At 43.1% G+C, this 22,654-nt stretch overlaps 1 protein-coding gene across 1 annotated transcript in view; it reads right to left on the reverse strand.

Moving 5' to 3' along the window:
• Positions 1–22,129, reverse strand: part of LOC115194300 (neuralized-like protein 4) — a 37,685-nt gene extending 15,556 nt beyond the window's left edge. Inside the window, exons 1-9 of the mRNA XM_029753918.1 lie at positions 21,946–22,129; positions 6,290–6,493; positions 5,766–6,060; positions 5,573–5,638; positions 5,047–5,474; positions 3,671–3,782; positions 3,025–3,113; positions 2,875–2,947; positions 146–419 (exon numbers count right to left, since the gene is read on the reverse strand). Of these exons, the coding sequence (XP_029609778.1) occupies positions 146–419; positions 2,875–2,947; positions 3,025–3,113; positions 3,671–3,782; positions 5,047–5,474; positions 5,573–5,638; positions 5,766–6,060; positions 6,290–6,493; positions 21,946–22,110 (1,706 nt within the window). The 5' untranslated portion in view covers positions 22,111–22,129. The remainder of the gene's footprint in view (positions 1–145; positions 420–2,874; positions 2,948–3,024; positions 3,114–3,670; positions 3,783–5,046; positions 5,475–5,572; positions 5,639–5,765; positions 6,061–6,289; positions 6,494–21,945) is intronic.
• Between the last annotated feature and the right edge of the window lie 525 nt (positions 22,130–22,654).

A 22,654-nucleotide genomic window follows, 5' to 3' on the forward strand; every position in this document is an offset into this window, starting at 1 on the left:
TATATGGCCGACATACCACGGCTAAGGGCTGTATCTCCTTGCGTTGTGCCTAAGAACAGCCCTTAGGTGTGGTATATTGGCCATATACCACACCCCCTCGTGCCTTATTGCATAAAAATACTAGGACCATGGTTACAATACATACTGAGGGCGAAGCGCCGTCCTGCCCTCGCTGATGATGGCTGCCTTTTGGCCACAGTTGGAGTGAAAGAGGAGGCGGTCGGAAGCGTCGGGGTCCGGCGTGAGGGAGAGGGCGGGCCGGGGGCGACCAACGTCTGGCGACAGCGCCCGCATGATGGCGTTGTTGCGGCGGAGGCGGTCGCTGTGGTTGTGATTGTGGACGATGGTCACCTTGACCGCCATGCCGTAGAGGTCGACCACGCCGTAGACGACGGCGGGCGTCTGGGCCGCTGCCACGCCTAGGAGGTCAAATTGAGGTTATGGACGACTTGGATGAAATGTAATGATTTGTGATAGTACGTGTTTCTCGAACTGACATTGATATTTATACATTGTATGGGGCAAAATTCCTCTGCATGACAATTACGTAAACAGTCCATCAAATGACAACAAGAACGTAAAACATAGCAAGCATTAACGATGTGCCTTTTAATAAATAATATACTCCATTCATTTTTGCTGCATTTTAAGTATCGCCATATTAATTGCAGCATCATGGTTTGCCTGTCCTTCACACTGAAAGGTTAATAACAGCTGGTGCACGAAATCTAAGGAAGTCTCTAGATTTTGCCCACCTGAAGTAGAAAATCTTATGATAAGCTGTATACCACACTATTTGCCGAGAGAGTTTTCATCTGTACTTCTCGTGGCTGTTTATTTACCACCACAGTCGAGGCAAGCAACACTGAGGCATGCATGAGAGCAAGAGCTGTTCCGGACAACTGTGTGATCACGCTCTCTGTAGCCGACGTGAGTAAGACCTTTAAACAGGTCAACATTCACAAGGCCGCGGGGCCAGACAGATTACCAGGACGTGCGCTCTGGGCATGTGCTGAAAAACTGGCAGGTGTCTTCACTGACATTTTCAACATGTCCCTGACTGAGTCTGTAATACCAACATGTTTCAAGCAGACCACCATAGTCCCTGTGCCCAAGAACACAAAGGCAACCTGCCTAAATGACTACAGACCCGTAGCACTCACGTCCATAGCCATGAAGTGCTTTGAAAGGCTGGTCATGGCTCACATTAACACCATTAACCCAGAAACCCTAGACCCACTCCAATTTGCATACTGCCCAAACAGATCCACAGATGATGCAATCTCTATTGCACTCCACATTGCTCTTTCCCACCTGGACAAAAGGAACAACTACATGAGAATGGTATTCATTGACTACAGCTCAGCGTTCAACACCATAGTGCCCTCAAAGCTAATCGCTAAGCTAAGGATCCTGGGTGTAAACACCTCCCTCTACAACTGGATCCTGGACTTCCTGACGGGCCGCCCCCAGGTGGTGAGGGTAGGTAGCAACACATCCGCCACCTGATGCTCAACACTGGAGCCCCTCAGGGGTGCGTGCTCAGTCCCCTCCTGTACTCCCTGTTCACCCACGACTGCGTGGCCAGGCACAACTCCAACACCATCATTAAGTTTGCCGATGACACAATAGCGGTAGGCCTGACCATCGACAACGACATGGCGGCCTATAGGGAGGAGGTCAGAGACCTGGCCGCGTGGTGTCAGAATAACAACCTATCCCTCAACATAAGACAAAGGAGATGATTGTGGACTACAAGAAAAGGAGGATCGAGCACGCCCCCATTCTCATCGACAGGGCTATAGTGGAGCAGGTTGAGAGCATCAAGTTCCTTCGTGTCCAAATCACCAACAAACTAACAGGGTCCAAGCACACCAAGACAGTTGTGAAGAGGGCACGACAAGCCTATACCCACTCAGGAAACTAAAAAGATTTGGCATGGGTCCTGAGATCCTCAAAAGGTTCTACAGCTACAACATCGAGAGCATCCTGACTGGTTGCATCACTGCCTGGTACAGCAACTGCTCGGCCTCCGACCGCAAGGCACTACAGAGGGTAGTGCGTACGGCCCAGTATATCACTGGGGATAAGCTGCCTGCCATCCAGGACCTCTACACCAGGCAGTGTCAGAAGGAGGCTCTAAAAATTGTCAAAGACCCCAGCCACCCCAGTCATAGACTGCTCTCTCTACTACCACATGGCAAGCGGTGCCGGAGCGCCAAGTCTAGGACCAAAAGGCTTCTCAACAGCTTTCACCAACAAGCCATAAGACTCCTAGACAGGTAATCAAATGGCTACCCGGACTATTTGCATTGTCCCGCTCCCCCCGCTCCCCTCTTTTACACTGCTGCTACTCTCCGTTTATCATATATCCAAAGTCACTTTAACCATACCTACATTTACATACTACATCAATTAGCCTGACCAACCAGTGCCCCCGCATATAGGCTACCCGGACTATCTGCATTGTGTCCCGCCACCCCCTCTTTCACACTTCTGCTACTCGTTGTTTATCATATATGCATAGTCACTTTAACCATACCTACATGTACATACTACCTCAATTAGCCTGACTGACCGGTGCCTGTATACAGCCTCGCTACTGTTATTTTTCACTTTCTTTTTAGTTCTTTACTTATCTATTGTTTACCTATATTTTTACTTAAAAATTGCACTGTTGGTTAGGGCCTGTAAGTAAGCATTTCACTCTAAGGTCTACACCTGTTGTATTCGGAGCACGTGACAAGTAAACTTTGATTTGATTAATAGCTACTCTATCAACAAACGAGTTCTTAGCGCCTCTCTCTAACACCACGCTATAGCCATTCAATCCCCCCGTTACATTTACAGACGCTCCTGGCGTGTCCCTCTCACCTTGGTCGATGCCATTGATGTAGAAGTGAAGAGCTCCGCTGGCCTTGTGCATCAAGCCTATGTGATCCCCCTCCTGGAATGGAAGTCACAGAGTGTCATGGTGAAGATGATAGGGATGTGTGTGTGTGTGTGTGTGAGAAAGGCACCGACCTGCAGTTCATCCAGGCTGAATTCACAGTACTCCCGACGGGTTCCCTTGCCGTTAGTCAGGATCCCACAGCCACTCATCATGATTGTACCTGGAAGGGCAAGAGAGAAAACACACACAACAAGATGTAGCCTTGTACTCTGCAAAGAACAAGATTGAACAGTCCCTCCAGGATTTCGCTGGGATTTATTTGTGATATTGGCGGGCAAAACAGATATTTTTTCAGCGGCAATTCTGGCGTTTTGCATGGCAATATGCAACGACTGTCAAGTTTCTTGCGAAAATGCGCTGACGAAGGAAATGGTTCGTCGACGTGTTGCTTGATCTAACCATAGTATGCGGTAAATGTGTGGTGATTGGTTGAAAATGCAAGCCCTCTTTTTGAACTGCGTTGATGGGTCAGTTTTATGCAATAAAATTGTAATGATTTAACTGTTTTATAGCAAAAATAGTGCAGTGATTGGTAAAGTTTGCAAGCCCTCGCATAACATACGGGAAATTGTTGATTTTGCAAAAAAAAAAATTGTAACGCAGAATCCTGGAGGGATTGATCGAACATGCGTGCAGTTTGTTGTGGAATGAATAGATCAAGTTGTATATTGGGTTAGAGCAACACAACGCTAGTGTATGCATGTATGCGTTACGTACCTGAGCGCAGATTTGTCATTGTGGCTGGGTAGTCCAAGTTGTTGGGGTTGTGTGTTGTCACGCCGATCTCGATCGACCCCGACCACTTGTCCACCAGCTTATCTATGCGGATCTGTGTCACAACAGAAACCAGGGCGCATTCAGAAACTACAGGCGCAAAAGGTTTTGCAATGGAAAACGGAAACAAGCGTTTTATTGGAGAAGTTCAGGCAGTCCTTTCCCTGCTTTGGTCTATTTGGTTTCTAGTGAATTCTCTCTCTCTTTTAGAATACAGAAACACTTACTATTTTTCCACTATTAATCTCAAGCTGCAGTCCATCAGTCCAATGGAAAAGTTATAATCTATTCATTCACGCCCTGTGGCTGTAACATATGAATATTCGGTAACACTTTACTTGACACCCAGCGTCAACACGATATGACACAGTCATAACCATGTCATAACAGCTGACAACCTGTCATAACACTCATGACCTATATATTTAATCCTGTTTTATGGCTGGTTATGACACCTACACCACATAAGTGTCAAAATCCACATTTATTCAAATGTATTTTTTCCCCTGACAGTTTTATTGCTTCTTTAAATCAGGACAACAGTTTTCAGCTGTGCTAACATAATTGCAAAAAGGGTTTTCTAATGATCAATTAGCCTTTTAAAATGATAAACTTGGATTAGCTAACACAACGTGCCATTGGAATACAGGAGTGATAGTTTCTGATAATGGGCCTCTGTACGCCTATGTAGATATTCCATTAAAAAAATGTTTTTAAATCAGCCGTTTCCAGCTATAATAGTAATTTACAACATTAACAAAGTCTACACTATTTCTGATCAATTTCATGTTATTTTTGCTTTTCTTTCAAAAACAAAGACATTTCTAAGTGACCCCAAACTTTTGAACGGTGGTGTATGTCAAAAACAGGTCCAAATATGTCTCATGACAGTATTATGACCATATTATGACCATATTATGACAGGTTATGTCAAGTTAGGTCAGCTGTTATGACTGACATGTAAAGTTAACGAATATTCATTGGCTAATCTGAAAGATTCAGCTCTACCATAAAGAGATTAGAGGATTAGCTTCAAACTCTGATATTTAAATGGTGATATTTACTTGACCCCTCTGTCATTAGAGGTCATGAAAATTAACGTAACCAGTTATGACAGCTGGTGTCAGTAATGACAGCTGTTATATTATTACTTTGACAGCTGTTATGTCATTACTATGACAGTGGTGTGTAGGCATTTCTTATGAGCATTCAAATTAAGAATTACCAGACAAATGTTAAACACCTTGATCTAAGCCCCTCGTTTCAACCCCTTCCTAGAATTCACATATCTCAGTATCGGAGCCAGTGATTGGCCGCACCTCAAACATCTCGTTGTGTCGAAGCGGCCGGTTGGTCATGACCACGCCGTTGTTGAACTCGTCCAGCGGCCGCCGCCTCTCCGCCGTCTTGTTGTTGTTGCTCAGCTTGATCAGTGTGCCGCACTTCTCGTGGAACAGCAGCGCATCATTGGTCAGCATCCCGCCCGTCACTGCCCCGAGTCTCGCCCCTCCGCCGCCTGCAGGGATGTTATTGACGCTTCCAGTATTGCCGGTCCCACCCCCGCTGTCACTACTGTTACCGTTAACGGATCCCCCTCCGCTGCTGCTCCCCCTGTCCCCTCTACTTCCTGTTCCTGAGTCTATCCCTGCTCCACCCCCCCCCAGGTCTCCCCCTCCATTGTCCTCAGAGCGGTAAAGGGATACGATGGCATTGTTTAACACGTCAAAGAGCTGGTGCTCCGTCAGAACTATAGGGGAGGGAGAGGGGAAGAGAGAAAGATGGAGAGAGTGTTACATTTGGTCAATGGTGCAACTGAGATTGGGGTAGAGGTTTTGATTTTCTTACCCGTCTCAGGCTCTAGGTTGTTGAGAAACTTGTCAGGTCGGTTATGAGTAGGAGGGAGCTCAGGCACTGAGACAAAGCAGGAATGAGAAGACAAAAAAGAGAAGAGTCTTTCCCTCATTACTACACCCTTTCACACAATGACACAACAAACCCTCCATTTCAATAGATAAACAAAAACATCAACAACTCCTACCTTCCTCTAACGTCTCGTTTGTCGCCGCCGCCAGGTTCACCGCTGACGTCAGACCCCCGAACTCCCCCTCCCTGACCCCGCACACCACCACCTCCTCCTCCTCTTCCTCCTCCTCCACCGTCTCCCTCTCCGTGTCTCTCTCCGCCAAGGACGGCGGCTCGCAGCTCACCACCGTCACTTGCGTACACTTGCCATAGAGGTCCACCACTGCCCAGAGGCCCGTCGGGAGACCACTGGCAGCCGCGCCACAGTCCTGCCCGTTCACCCACAGGTGGAGCTCGCCATGGGCGCTCCGCTGTACAGTAGAACAGAAATAAGAAAAGTGATCATTTGTAAATGTCTTGCCTAGCCCATCTAAACCTCTCCAAATACACAGAATTGAGGGGGACAGGGTCAGCCATGAAGCAGTGCCCCCTGGATGGAGAGTATTGTAGAGATGGTTACCAATTTAGTGCCTGGCCCAGGGCTTGAACCGGCGACCTTCCGGCCACTAGTCTGCCTTGTTAATCCACTAGGCTACCTACCTGTATGCCCACACGGTCGCCCTCAGACAGCTGGTCCAGGTCTCGGCCGTACTCCTCGAGGACGGAGCGGCCATCACGTAGCACCGAGCAGCCAGACACGATCCAGGAGCCTCCCTTCAGACCCGTAGCGCTGCTGGGGAAGTCGAGACCAGCCGGGTCCAGAGAAGTCACCCCGATCTCTATGGAGCCACTCCAAGAGTTCACCTGTAGCAGGAAGAGAAGGGTGAGTTTATCTACATTTATTCATTCATCTATTCATTTCTGTCCATTTTTACCTTGTCAGTTATGTTCAATACATTGTATATCTTCGTAAGCCTACACGTCATTCCAAATGAGTTAATTTACTGATCCTCTGTTTGATGGGTTGGTTGTTTAGCAACAAAAGCATTGGGTGCACAACTATGGGGCAAAACGAGACACGGTTGGCTTAGACTGACGACATGTAAACTATATTTAGTCTCCAAATGTTTATTGAAAACAAATACATTGCACAATGAGCACTTGTCTCAAATGCATTGTTACAGTTCTTGGATAGCTAGCGAATTTTTGCCATATTAGCATAGACATGACATCAGTCAAAACAAGACATGTTATCAATAACAAGATACAACAAGCTGAAACGAGCCACCTACGATTCCCCACACGGCAGCTTGTCATTGTTGCTAGCTATCTGACCGTTCAAAATCATAACGCACGTCTTCCGGCCACGTCAATGCGCCCATCACCAACCCGTCTGTTCGGTCTCTCTTTTCATTTATTGAGTCCTATTTAGACATTTATTTACACTTTATCTATTAACAGTCAACTCCTGATAAGAGCACATTCTGTGAACAACAAAGTCACATTTGACTTGAAGACCTGACCAAGAATCAAACTGAGTCCATCAAATCAAGTCAGTCAAAGCATCGCAGTAAAATCTTAGACCAACAGGAGAAGCCAGGTCAGTGAGTACAAGAGGTTGAGCTGGGTTAAAACAAGGAGTCAATACTATAATAAGAAAACATGCCCGAAAAGCTGCTGTGTTGTTTAACTTTTTATTTGATTTCACCTTTATTTAACCAGGTAAGCTAGTTGAGAACAAGTTCTCATTTACAACTGCGACCTGGCCAAGATAAAGCAAAGCAGTGCGACACAAACAACAGAGTTATACATGGAATAAACAAGCGTACAGTCAATAACACAATAGAAGAAAAAAAAGTCTATATACAGTGTGTGAAAATGGCGTGAGAAGCTAAGGCAATAAATAGGCCATAGTAGCGAAGTAATTACAATTTAGCAAATGAACAGCGGAGTGATAGATGAGCAGATGGTGATGTGCAAGTAGAAATACTGGTGTGCAAAAGAGCAGAAAAGTAAATAAAAACAATATGGGGATGAGGTAGGTAGATTGGGTGGGCCATTTACAGATGGGCTATGTACAGCTGCAGCGATCGGTTAGCTGCTCAGATAGCTGATGTTTAAAGTTAGTGAGGGAAATATAAGTCTCCAGTTTCAGCGATTTTTGAAATTCATTCCAGTCATTGGCAGCAGAGAACTGGAAGGAAAGGCGGCCAAAGGAGGCGTTGGCTTTGGCGATGACCAGTGAGATATACCTTCTGGAGCGCGTGCTACGGGTGGGTGTTGTTATCGTGACCAGTGAGCTGAGATAAGGCGGAGCTTTACCTAGCATAGACTTATAGATGAAATGTACATGTAACCAGGTCAAAAATCCCAAACTATGTTTTGCAATGCTCCCACGTAGGGAAATAGAGCCTGCGACAAGAGCCCTGTGGCTTCAGGCGTGGGAAATGTGGGGACCCGGTGTCCAAGTAGGCTACAAAACCATCTTTACCCCTCTCTGTTTGTGGAAAACATTTCAACCCAGGTAAGACATTAAACTTGTTTAGTATAGTCTGTTTGTAAGTCCACTCACTACTTGTAGCTGTTTATAGTCTGTTTGTTTGCATTGTTGGTCTTGGCTAGCTAGTTACTCGTGTGGATGCTAGCATCGTCATGAGAAGGGGCATGTGGGAAGCCCTACATATTACATTTTTCTAAGTAGAAAGAACGCTTGGGAGCAGGCAATGTTGAAAGTCATCTTTAGACATGTTGTACTTAAAGAAAATTTGACAGGAATATTGCATTTGAAAAAGGTACTAGATTTTGCTGTGAGTCAATGGGGTAACCTAGGTAATCACAGGTTATTTTCCCCACAGTTGGGAAGGGAAGAAATATTCTATATAATACTGACTGAGACTATAAAGGTCAAGCATTGGTCAGGGAGTTGGTCAACCATTGTTTGCCAGTGCTGTAATAATGTAAAATAATCAATTTGAAGAATTTACACTTCATGACCAAAAGTATGTGGATGCTTGCTCTTTGAACATCTAATTCCAAAATCATGGGCTTTAATATAGAGTTGGTCCGCCCATTTGCAACTACACTACCGGTCACAAGTTTTAGAACACCTATTTTTTTACATTGTAGAACAATAGTGAAGACATCAAAACTATGAAATAACACAAACGGAATCATGTAGTAACCAAGAAGGTGTTAAACAAATCCAAATATATCTTATATTTGAGATTCTTCAAAATAGCCTTTGCCTTGACAGCTTTGCACACTCTTGGCAATCTCTCAACCAGCTTCATGAGATAGTCACCTGGAATGCATTTCAATTAACAGGTGTGCCTTGTTAAAAAGTTAATCTGTGGAATTTCTTTCCTTCTTAACCTCTCTAGGGTAGGGGGCAGTATTTTCACGGCCGGATGAAAAACGTACCCAGGAACTAGAATATGCATATTATTAGTAGATTTGGATAGAAAACTCTGAAGTTTCTAAAACTGTTTGAATGATGTCTGTGAGTATAACAGAACTCATATGGCAGGCAAAAACCTGAGAAAAATCTAACCAGGAAGTGAGAATTCTGGTGCTTGTAGTCCTTTCAAGTCATTGCCAATCAAACACACAGTGAGTTAGGGTTCATTTTGCACTTCCCAAGGCTTCCACTAGATGTCAACAGTCTTTAGAAAGTTGTTTGAGGCGTCTATGATGAACAGAGAGCGAACAAGAAGGTGGGGAAGTTGGTGACCCAGGGAAGGACATCAGTTTATTGGCGCACATTCACGTGAAGAGGTAGCTGTGTTCCAAAATGTTTTTCAAGACAATGGAATCGTCCGGTTGGAATATTACTTAAGTTTCACGTTATAAAGGCCCTAAAGATTGATGCTTTACAACGTTTGACATGTTTGAACGAACGTAAATATATTTTTTTTTTTACTTTTCGTCGTGTAATTTTACGCGTGCTTACTACACTTGGAGTAGCTAACTGTATGCGCTAACAACAAGGAGCTATTTGGACATAAATTATGGACTTTATCGAACAAAGCAACATTTATTGTGGACCTGAGGTTCCTGGAAGTGCCTTCTGATGAAGATCAAAGGTAAGTGAATATTTCTAATGCTATTTAATATTTTAGATGACTCCAAAATGGCGAGTATCTGTATTGCCTAGTGTATTTTTCTGAGCGCAGTACTCAGATTATTGCAAAGTGTGCTTTCCTCTTGAAGCTTTTTTTAAATCTGTCACAGCGTTAGCATGAAGGAGATGTTCATCTATAATTCTTTGAATGACAGTTTAATATTTTATCAACGTTTATGACGAGTATTTTTGTAAATTGTTGTGCTGATTCACCGGCAGTATTGGAGGCAAAATATTTTCGGAACGTCACGCGCCAATGTAAAATGGGGTTTATGGATATAAATATGAACTTTATCGAACAAAAAATACATGTATTGTGTAACATGATGTCCTAGGAGTGTCATCTGATGAAGATCGTCAAAGGTTAGTGCTTCATTTAGCTGTGTTTTGGGTATTTGTGATGCATCTAGTTGCTTGGAAAATGGCTGTGTGGTTATTTGTGTCTATGTACTCTAACATAATCTAATGTTTTGCTTTCGCTGTAAAGCCTTTTTGAAATCGGACAGCGTGGTTCGATTCAGGAGAAGTGTATCTATAAAATTGTGTAAAATAGTCCTATGTTTGAGAACTTTGAATTATGACATTTTGTGGTTTTGAATTTGGCGCAAAGAGAAACGACAGTCCATCATTACTTTAAGACATGAAGGTCAGTCAATACTGAAAATGTCAAGAACTTTGAACGTTTCTTCAAGTGCAGTCGCAAAAAACATCAAGCGCTATGATGAAACTGGCTCTCACGAGGACTGCCACAGGAAAGGAAGACCGAGTTACCTCTGCTGCAGAGGATAAATTCATTAGAATTACCAGCCTCAGAAATTGCAGCCCAAATAAATGCTTCACAGAGTTCAAGTAACTGACTCATCTCAACATCAAATGTTCAGAGGAGATTGCATGAAATCAGGCCTTCATTGTCAAATTGCTGCAAAGAAACCACTAAAGGACACCAAAAAGAAGGAGACTTGCTTGAGCCAAGAAACACAAGCAATGGACATTAGACTGGTGGAAATCTGTCCTTTGGTCTTGAGACCAAATTGGAGATTGTTGGTTCCAACCGCCTTGTCTTTGTTAGACGGAGTGTAGGTGAACGGATGAGCTCCGCATGTGTATTTCCCACAGTAAAGCATGGAGGTGGTGGTGTTATGATGTGGGGGTGCTTTGCTGGGGACACGGTCAGCGATTTATTTAGAATTCAAGGCACACTTAACCAGCATGGCTACCACAGCATTCTGCAGTGATACGCCATCCCATCTGGTTTGGGCTTAGAGGGACTATCATTTGTTTTTCAACAGGACAATGACCCAACACACTTCCAGGCTGTGAAAGGGCCATTTTACAAAGAATGAGAGTGATGGAGTGCTGCATCGGATGACCTGGCCTCCACAATCCCAACCTCAACCTAATTGCGATTGTTTCGGATGAGTCGGACCGCAGAGTGAAGGAAAAGCAGCCAACAAGTGCTCAGCATAAGTGGGAACTCCTTCAAGACCGTTGGAAAAGCATTCCAGGTGAAGCTGGTTGAGAGAATGCCAAGACAGTGCAAAGCTGTCATCAAGGCCAAGGGTGGCTACATTGAAGAATCTAAAATATATTTAGATTTGGTTTAACACTTTTTGGTTACTACATGATTCCATACGTGTTATTTCATAGTTTTGATGTCTTCACTATTATCCTACAATGTAGAAAATAGTAAAAATAAAGAAAACCCCTTAAATGAGTAGGTGTTCTAAAACTTTTGACCGGTAGTGTATAACAGCCTCCACTCTTCCGGGAAGGCTTTCCACTAGATGTTGAAACATTGCTTCCATTCAGCCACAAGAGCATTAGTTAGGTTGGGCACTGATGTTGGGCAATAAGGCCTGGCTCGCAGTTGAAGTTCCAATTCATCCCCAAGGTATTCGATGAGTTTGAGGTCAGGTCTCTGTGCAGGCCAGTCTAGTTCATCCACAGAGATGTCGACAAACCATTTCTGTATGGACCTCGCTTTGTGCACAGGGTCATTGTCATGCTGAAACAGGAAAGTGCTTTCCCCAAACTGTTGCCACAAAATTGTAAGCACAGAATCGTATAGAACGTCATTGTACACTGTAGCGTTAAGACTTCCTTTCAATGGACCTAAGGGACCTAGCCCGAACCATGAAAAACAGCCACAGACCATTATTCCTCCTCCACCAAACCTTACAGCTGACAATATGCTTTCGGGCAGGTAGCGTTCTCCTGGCATCCGGCAAACCCAGAGTCATCCGTCAGACTGCCAGATGGTGAAGCGTGATTAATCACTCCAGGGAATGCGTTTCAACTACTCCAGAGTCAAACAGCGGCGAGCTTTACACCCCTCCAGCCGACGATTGGCATTGGCCATGGGAATCTTAGGCATGTGTGCGGCTACTCGGCCATGGAAACTCATTTCACGAAGCTTCCGACGAACAGTTATTGTGCTGACGTTGCTTCCAGAGGAAGTTTGGAACTTGGTAGTGAGTGTTGCACCCGAGGACAGATGAGTTCTATATGTTTCAGCACTTAGTGGTCCTGTTCTGTGAGCTTGTGTGGCCTACCACTTCACGTCTGAGCCGTTGTCACTCCTAGAAGTACTCATTTCACAATAACAGCACTTACAGTTGACCAGGGCAGCTATAGCCCTATAGCAGGGAAGAAATTTGACGAACGGACTTGTTGGAAAGATGGCATCCTATGTCAGTGCCACGTTTAAAGTCACTGAGCTCTTCAGTAAGACCATTCTACTGCCAATGTTTGTCTATGGAGATTGCATGGCTGTATGCTCTATTTTATACACGTTGTCAGCAATGGGTGTGGTTTCCATAAAAATCGGTAATTGGTATTTTTGGCCACCGATTTGCCTATTTTTTTTACACCTTTATTTAACTAGGCAAGTCAGATTAAGAACACATTCTTATTTTCAATGACGGCCTAGGAACGGGGGTTAACTGCCTTGTTCAGGGGCAGAAGAACAGATTTATACCTTGTCACCTCGGGGATTCGTTTTTGCAACCTTCCGGTTACTAGTCCAACGCTCTAACCACCTGCCTTACATTGCACTCCACGAGGAGCCTGCGTGGCAGGCTGACTACCTGTTACGCGAGGGCAGCAAGAAGCCAAGGTAAGTTGCTAGCTAGCATTAAACTTATCTTATAAAAAAACTATCAATCTTAACATAATCACTAGTTAACTACACATGGTTGATAATATTACTAGTTTATCTAACGTGTCCTGCGTTGCATATAATCGATGCGGTGCCTGTTAATTTCTCATCGAATCACAGCCTACTTCGACAAACGGGTGATGATTTAACAAGCGCATTTGCGAAAAAAGCACTGTCGTTGCACCAATGTACCTAACCATAAACATCAATGCCTTTCTTTAAAATCAATACACAAGTATATATTTTTTAAACCTGCATATTTAGTTAATATTGCCTGCTAACATGAATTTCTTATAACTAGGGGAGTTGTGTCACTTCTCTTGCGTTCCGCGCAAGCAGTCAGGGTATATACAGCAGTTTGGGTCGCCTGGCTCATTGCGAACTGTGAAGTCCATTTATTCTTAACAAAGGCCGTAATTAATTTGCCAGAATTGTACATAATTATGACATAACATTGAAGGTTGTGCAATGTAACAGGAATATTAACACTTATGGATGTCACCCGTTAGATAAAATACGGAACCGTTCCGTATTTCACTGAAATAATAAACGTTTAGTTTTCTAAATGATAGTTTCCGGATTTGACCATATTAATGACCAAAGGCTCGTATTTCTGTGTGTTTTATATTATAATTAAGTCTATGATTTGATAGAGCAGTCTGACTGAGCGATGGTAGGCAGCAGCAGGCTCGTAAGCATTCATTCAAACAGCACCTTCGTGCGTTTGCCAGCAGCTCTTCACAATTCTTCAAGTATTGCGCTGTTTATGACTTCAAGTCTATCAACCCCCGAGATTAGGCTGGTGTAACCGATGTGAAATGGCTAGCTAGTTAGCCGGGTGCGCGCTAATAGCGTTTCAAACGTCACTCGCTCTGAGACTTGGGAGTGGTTGTTCCCCTTGCTCTACATGGGTAACGCTGCTTCGAGGGTGGCTGTTGTCGATGTGTTCCTGGTTCGAGCCCAGGTAGGAGCGAGGAGAGGGACGAAAGCTATCCTGTTACACTGGCAATACTAAAGTGCCTATAAGAACATCCAATAGTCAAAGGTATATGAAATACAAATCGTATAGAGAGAAATAGTCCTATAATTCCTATATTAACTACAGCCTAAAACGTCTCACCTGAGAATATTGAAGACTCATGTTAAAAGGAACCACCAGCTTTCATATGTTCTCATGTTCTGAGCAAGGAACTTAAACGTTAGCTTTTTTACATGGCACATATTGCACTTTTACTTTCTTCTCCAACACTTTGTTTTTGCATTATTTAAACCAAATTGAACATGTTTCATTACTTATTTGAGGCTGAATTGATAGTATTTATGTATTATATTAAGTTCAAATAAGTGTTCATTCAATATTGTTGTAATTGTCATTATTACAAATAAATAAAAATCGGCTGATTAATCGGTCAACCTCTACTCATAACAGCACTCACAGCTTTCCAATAAAACACAAACTGAGACAGTCTGTTTACATATATTTTAGATGCTATTTCTACAGACAATTGGTATAAAACCCATAAACTGTATTTATAATATAATGACATTTTTAAGTCGACAATTCTATTACATCACATGCCTTTTATTTTCCTGCATAAGTAAAATCAGGATTATGCCTCTACTGCCATTCATTCCAATTAGACTGGTTTAGATTTCTCCCTAAACAAAATGGCTGCCATTTTCACCCCTTTCTGGAAGTTTGAGGGATTATGACATAGTCCAAGGTTCCCCAACTGGTGGCCCGCACAATGATTTTATTTGGCTCCCAAAGTTCTCTGTTGGACATAAAAGACAAAAAAACACCAGCACTGTTCCAAAGTATTCCCACGCATAATAGCTAGATATACACTGGTCAAAAAAATAAAGGGAACACTTAAACAACACAATGTAACTCCAAGTCAATCACACTTCTGTGAAATCAAACTGTCCACTTAGGAAGCAACACTGATTGACAATAAATTTCACATGCTGTTGTGCAAATGGAATAGACAACAGGTGGAAATTATAGGCAATTAGCAAGACACCCCCAATAAAGAAGTGGTTCTGCAGGTGGGGACCACAGACCACTTCTCAGTTCCTATCCTTCTGGCTGATGTTTTGGTCACTTTTGAATGCTGGCGGTGCTTTCACTCTAGTGGTAGCATGAGACGGAGTCTACAAACCACACAAGTGGCTCAGGTAGTGCAGCTCATCCAGGATGGCACATCAATGCGAGCTGGTCCAAGAAGGTTTGCTGTGTCTGTCAGCGTAGTGTCCAGAGCATGGAGGCGCTACCAGGAGACAGGCCAGTACATCAGGAGACGTGGAGGAGGCCGTAGGAGGGCAACAACCCAGCAGCAGGACCGCTACCTCCGCCTTTGTGCAAGGAGGAGCAGGAGAAGCACTGCCAGAGCCCTGCAAAATGACCTCCAGCAGGCCACAAATGTGCATGTGTCTGCTCAAATGGTCAGAAACAGACTCCATGAGGGTGGTATGAGGGCCTGACGTCCACAGGTGGGGGTTGTGCTTACAGCCCAACACCGTGCAGGACGTTTGGCATTTGCCAGAGAACACCAAGATTGGCAAATTCGCCACTGGCGCCCTGTGCTCTTCACAGATGAAAGCAGGTTCACACTGAGCACGTGACAGACATGACAGAGTCTGGAGACGCCGTGGAGAACGTTCTGCTGCCTGCAACATCCTCCAGCATGACCGGTTTGGCGGTGGGTCAGTCATGGTGTGGGGTGGCATTTCTTTGGGGGGGCCGCACAGCCCTCCATGTGCTCGCCAGAGGTAGCCTGACTGCCATTAGGTACCGAGATGAGATCCTCAGACCCCTTGTGAGACCATATGGTGGTGCGGTTGGCCCTGGGTTCCTCCTAATGCAAGACAATGCTAGACCTCATGTGGCTGGAGTGTGTCAGCAGTTCCTGCAAGAGGAAGGCATTGATGCTATGGACTGGCCCGCCCGTTCCCCAGACCTGAATCCAATTGAGCACATCTGGGACATCATGTCTCGCTCCATCCACCAACGCCACGTTGCACCACAGACTGTCCAGGAGTTGGCGGATGCTTTAGTCCAGGTCTGGGAGGAGATCCCTCAGGAGACCATCCGCCACCTCATCAGGAGCATGCCCAGGCCTTGTAGGGAGGTCATACAGGCACGTGGAGGCCACACACACTACTGAGCCTCATTTTGACTTGTTTTAAGGACATTACATCAAAGTTGGATCAGCCTGTAGTGTGGTTTTCCACTTTAATTTTGAGTGTGACTCCAAATCCAGACCTCCATGGGTTGATAAATTGGATTTCCATTGATTATTTTTGTGTGATTTTGTTGTCAGCACATTCAACTATGTAAAGAAAAAAGTATTTAATAAGATTATTTCTTTCATTCAGATCTAGGATGTGTTGTTTAAGTGTTCCCTTTATTTTTTTGAGCAGTATATTTAATCGTATACAAATGTAAGCAAGATTGGAAATTATTATGTTTTAGTCAAATATTATATCCGTTTAGGCTTCTTGCAATCGATTTGCATTATACAAATTTGTAATTATATTCCTGCCCCCTGACCACCCACTCAAGAATAAAATCTAACTGAGGCTGAATATAGTTGATGATCCCCTCTAGTAATTTAATAGGATCGATATGGTGGAAAGACAAAGTTATCTTCCATCATCCTATCTTCCATCATCCACTTAGATGGACCAACTAGGTCCATCTCTAAACACAACACAGTATGTGAGATGTGTAAATTCAAATGTTGCAATCTAGGCCCTCTCTCAGTCTTTCTCATACAAACAAACACACACACACTCATATCCATCTCGCTCTCTTTCTAATCATATGCACGCATGGTATACATCGTCCAAGGAAATGCATTTCATTGGACGATGTATACCATACATATCCCGTACAAACGAGGAACAAAACTTGAAAACACATCTGCGAATGAACGCGTACACAAACACAGAAAAACAAACAGATCTGTGAACAATCCACTGCAGCTCCTCATCTCTGACAGACACACTACAAAGACAGCAATCGGTGGAGAGTTAGGCAGGCACATACTACTGCTTACCAAACTACTGTCCTGCATATACTCTACTGTCAACATTACCAACACCATAATATTCCACCCAGAGCAAACTGATGGGTCATTCCACCTCAAAACACACAAGAAAGAGGGTTGACATTCACCATCTCAGATTGTAACCAACGATTTCAGAACAAACAGATATTAGCATTCCTGCAAAATGATTGTGGAATATAATTTGAGCTGAGAAATTAAACTAATTGATTAAACTAATGGATTGCACCCAAATTGGCCATTTTAAATTTAAAGAATTCATATAATATAGTATCTAACATCCCATTTTAACAAACTTTTTTCTAACATGACGAATACAAAGAAAGTCAAAAGCCACCCACACCAACAACGAGTATATAGCATCAGTTCCGTTTGAACAGTAAGGAGCTGCGGCTCGGAGTATTGTTTCTTCATCCTATTTAATGTATTCTCAGTGAATTTCAAAAATTGTTTCCTGTTCAGTGAAACTAGTTGGGTTTATGTCCCATCCTACATCCTGATATTACCAAGTTCTGACCACTAGATGGTGTGGTCCCAACTATTAGGTGATCATTTTTTTAAAGAACCCCCCAAATTGTTAAAGGGATTGTTCACCCAACTTAATATGTGGTTTTCTTACCCTGTAAGCTGTCAATGTACCAGGTATGACAGCAACCCATGCTTTGATTTTGTTTAGCTGACGACTGTTTCAAATGCTAACTTTTTTGCATTTGTGTCAGAAATCCAGTGCAAGTTAATGGTACCTATATAGGCATTGTCACGCATGTCTAAATCATCCTAAAGAATCTATAAGTTGATTTTGCAACTCAATGGTGTTACTTATAAAAGGTACCAGTCAAAAGTTTGAACACCTTCTCATTCAATGGTTTTTCAATATTTTCTACATTTTAGAATAATAGTGAAGACTAACAGGACTAACCCCCCTAACCCATGAAATAACATGTGGAAGCATGTAGTAACCCCCCAAAAAAGTGTTAAACAAATCTAAATATATTTGAGATTCTTCAAAGTAGCCACCCTTTGCCTTGATGACAGCTTTGCATACTCTTGGCACTCTCTCAACCAGCTTCATGAGGTAGTCACCTGGAATGCATTTCAATTAATAGGTGTGCCTTGTTAAAAGTTAATTTCTTTCCTTCTTAATGTGTTTGAGCCAATCAGTTGTGTTGTGACAAGGTAGGGGTGGTATACAGAAGATAACCCTATTTGGTAAAAGTCCATATTACGGCAAGAACAGCTCAAATAAGAGAAAGAGAAACGACAGTCCATTACTTTAAGACATGAAGGTCAGTCAATACGGAACATTTCAAGAACTTTGAATGTTTCTTAAAGTGCAGTAGCAAAAACCATCAAGCGCTATGATGAAACTGTCTCTCATGAGGACCACCACAGGAAAGGAAGACCCAGACTCACCTCTGCTGCAGAGGATAAATTAATTAGTTACCAGCCCAAATAAATGCTTCAGAGTTGAAGTAACACATCTCAACCTCAACTGTTCAGAGGTGACTACGTGAATCAGGCCTTCATGGTCAAATTGCTGCAAAGAAACCACTACTAAAGGACACCAATAAGAAGAATAGACTTGCTTGGGCCAAGAAACACAAGCAATGGACATTAGACCAGTGGAAATCTGTCCTTTGGTTTAATGAGTCCAAATTCGAGATTTTTGGTTGCAACCGCCGTGTCTTTGAGATGCAGAGTAGGTGAACGAATGATCTCCGCATGTGTGGTTCCCACCGTGAAGCATGGAGGAGGAGGTGTGATTCTATTCTACTGTATCTTAGTCTATGCCGCTCTGACATTGCTCGTCCATATATTTATACATTCTTAATCCCATTACTTAGATGTATGTACTGTTGTGAAATTGTTAGATATTACTTGTTAGATATTACAGCACTGTTGGAGCTAGAAACACAAGCATTTCGCTACACCCGCAATAACATCTGCTAAACGTGTGCGAACAATAAAATTTGATTTGGGCTTTGCTGGTGACACTGTCAGTGACCAACTGAGCTACAGTCCCACTGTAGCTCCAGTCCCACTGTAGCTCAGTTGGTAGAGCATGGCGCTTGCAACGCCAGGGTTGTGGGTTCAATTCCCACGGGGGGCCAGTAAGTAAAAATGTAATAAAAATGTATGCACTCTACTGTAAGTCGCTCTGGATAAGAGCATCTGCTAAATGACTAAAATGTAAAAATGTGACATTTAGAATTCAAGGCACAGCATTCTGCCGCGACACACCCTCCCATCTGGTTTGCGCTTAGTGGGATTATCATTTGATTTTCAACAGGACAACACTAAGAAGGAGAGTGATGGAGTGCTGCATCAGATGACCTGGCCTCCACAATCACCCGACCTCAACCCGATTGAGATGGTTTGGGATGAGTCTGACCGCAGCGAAGGAATAGCAGCCAACAAGTACTCAGCATATGTGGGAACTCCTTCAAGACAGTTGGAAAAGTATTCCAGGTGAAGCTGGTTGAGAGAATGCCAAGAGTGTGCAAAGCAGTCAAAGGCAAAGGGTGGCTACTTTGAAGAATCTCAAATATATTTTGATTTGTTAAACACTTTTTTGGCTACTACATGATTCCCTATGTGATATTTCATAGTTTTCATGTCTTCACTATTATTCTACAATGTAGAAAATAGGAAAAATAAAGAAAAACCCTTGATAGAGTAGGTGTGTCCAAACATTTGACTGGTACTGTAGATGATTTGGATATGAAGCGTGAAAATGCATTGCACATATATCTACCAGCTTGGTTTTGGTGCATTTGGACAGAACAAGCTCAATCAATGTGAATTCACTACAAGCATTACTGTAGCAACAATGCCATGTTTGTTGTACTAACACAGATATTGATATCCCTCATGCAATTACAGATATGGATCCATTATAGCTTCGATACATGTGATGATACTGGCCATGAAACTATCGTCAGTGAAGACATATCGGGTCACTCAATGTTGGGAGGAAGTAAGGCCTATCTGTCTAGCTAGCTATGCGTTTCATGTGTGAGTTTGTTATCAATGTATCTAGCTGGTGATCTGTTCCATTACACATAAGAATCATTGGATTAAAAATGTATTCTGCACGAGGGTGTTTTGTTAAGAGCCCCGACACTCAATCTGAACATTAGCTTGTGGTACGGTATTGGAATCTTTCATATCAGCGAGAAATAATTTTCAAAGAACAAAAGGTTAAATTGATACACACCTTGATAGGGTTAGTGTTCTCACACGGCCATATCTCCATGTTACAATGCTTGTTTACGAAAAACAGACGAAAGAGAAGAGGCAACCACCTGCGCTAAATAGCCATCTAGCAGGCTCTGAACACCTACGTGTAAGCGCAACTCGGGAAGTGTGGCAGGAGTGTAGTTTCATCGGATGGAGGCTCCATAGCTGTATGGATCTGTGCAAAACTGCTATAGTAAGCATCTCTTTTTTTATTTGAAGGATTTTTTTACTCGCTGATTAAAGATAAGGACCATATGTTCTGTTGCCCTCTATGTGTTCACTGAGCTGTGTGCCACTCCAGTTGGCACCTAGGCATTGGAGGAAACGGTGCTAATGCCCTCTGCCAACAACCCACATAGGTTTGAGAGGAACACTGACTGCTGCTATGTTGTTGACACACCACCAGGCCAGCAGACCAGTAATCATGGCAACAGGCCGGCTATCTGCCATTATAATTGGATAACAGGCAAACTAGTTGCTGCGGTCGGCATAGAGATAAGGAGTCTAAATGCTGCACAGGCAGGTAGACCTATAACAGTAACTAACCGTTAGCCTAAGACTACATGATGATACATTAGGGCTCAAAACAATGTGCATCACATAGAAACTACAGCTATGTTTTTCAGGAATAAGCCTGTGCAGAATAGGGAGAATAGGGTTTTCCCCTAGCCACTGGCACAAACCGGTCAGTTGTTTTTGTCAACATTTGTAAATTATCTGACCAAAGAGCTCTGGTTAGGGGTGAATGCAACTTCTACCTCGAGATGACAATGCACCAACTAGGATAATACTGAGATCTGCTTTGCCCTTTACCTGCCGTCTTTTGCTTATCAAGACCACCGAGAATATATTAAATGGGGTTCTACTGTATGCATCTATGGTCAAGACCACAGTAGTGACATAGGGGCTACCTGACAGATAAGTTAACTTGAATCAACCAGTATGCTTCTCTCGTCTAGATGTCATTAGGTAGACGTCCTCTGACTACTAGCTGGACATGTCACTAACTGAAATGCTGCTGTCAACCAAGTGACTGTGGCTAGCTAGCTGGTTGGAGTGCTGCTGTCAAAAATTATCTACCTAGCTAACGTTAGCTCTACCTTGCATGTCAACCAAGCAAACTCATGACTAACGTTAAACGAGCTAAGTTTTCTATTCAACTGAACCTATCTGGCTCAATGTTGGTCGTGCTAATAATAGGCAATTGACTAAACTAGTCTAACTAACTAGTTAACTAGTAGCAAGCCGTTGAAAACTAGCTAACGTTAACCTATCGAGTTGACAGCGGTGCACCTACTGGTCCGATCAACACACCAAAAAAGCTCGCTAGTACAGCTAACGTTAGCTATAAACTTAGATAACTACTGTAGAGTTAGACTTCCAATCGGTAGCAAAGATATGCTAGTTAGCCATCTAAACTAGCTAACGTAGCTAGCCACCTTCAAAAATATTAACGGGACCACACAAACACCACCCCATGCTAGCTCGCTAATTATGTTAAACACTTTCAGTTGTCAATAGACCATTACAAAATATGTTAGTGCATTTTGGACAGGATATAATTAAAATTATTGCTGTAAATCCCGTACTGCTTGATTGTCATACAGCGCACGCCCAAGCAGCACTGAATAGAACGTACGAGCACCACTGCGGACAAGAGACCCCGTCCCCACTGGCACTAACGCGTTGGCTGCACTCTCCCCCTTCCGAAAGTGACAGTTCTATGTACCTTCTTGTCAATACGGACGGTGAATACATCACGGTCTTTCAACGGCTCTCTGCTTAGAACCAAACCGTGGTTAAACTCCTGGACTGGTTGGTTCCGCTGAGCGGTTCGGTTCGAATTCGACAGTCCGATTAGCTTTCCGCTACACGGGTGCAGCTCAGCCGCCATCTTCACAGGGGCGGCTTGCTTCGCGACACACTGGTTTGCGACAATATAAAGCTCCGTTTTTCTTTTGCATGCAACTCGAAATACACGCCCACTTTTTTAAAAGATGAACGGCTTAAGGTCAAGCGAGCAAAATTACTATATGCAAGTGTGGTAGCGCGCTTTCTCTCCATAATCAATCCAATCAATCAACAGAACATTTATCACTGATTTCCGAGAATGGGCCTTGATTTATATGCATACTTCTACCATAAACCACAACTTACTATAAACGCTTTGAAACCTGGAATTTCCAGTGGTGGAAAAAGTAGTATATTTTCATACTTGAGTAAAAGTAAAGATACCTTAATAGAAAATGACTCAAGTAAAAGTGAAAGTCACCCAGTAAAATACTACTTGAGTAAAGGTCTAAAAGTATTTGGTTTTAAATATACTTAAGTATCAAAAGTAAATGTAGTTGCTAAAATATATTTAAGTATCAAAAGTAAAAGTACAAATAATTAAAAATTCCTTATATTAAGCAAACCAGAAGGCACAATTTTTAATA

The sequence above is a fragment of the Salmo trutta genome, chromosome 5, assembly GCF_901001165.1.
Source record: "Salmo trutta chromosome 5, fSalTru1.1, whole genome shotgun sequence".
In the NCBI taxonomy this organism is placed as follows: Eukaryota; Metazoa; Chordata; class Actinopteri; order Salmoniformes; family Salmonidae; genus Salmo; species Salmo trutta.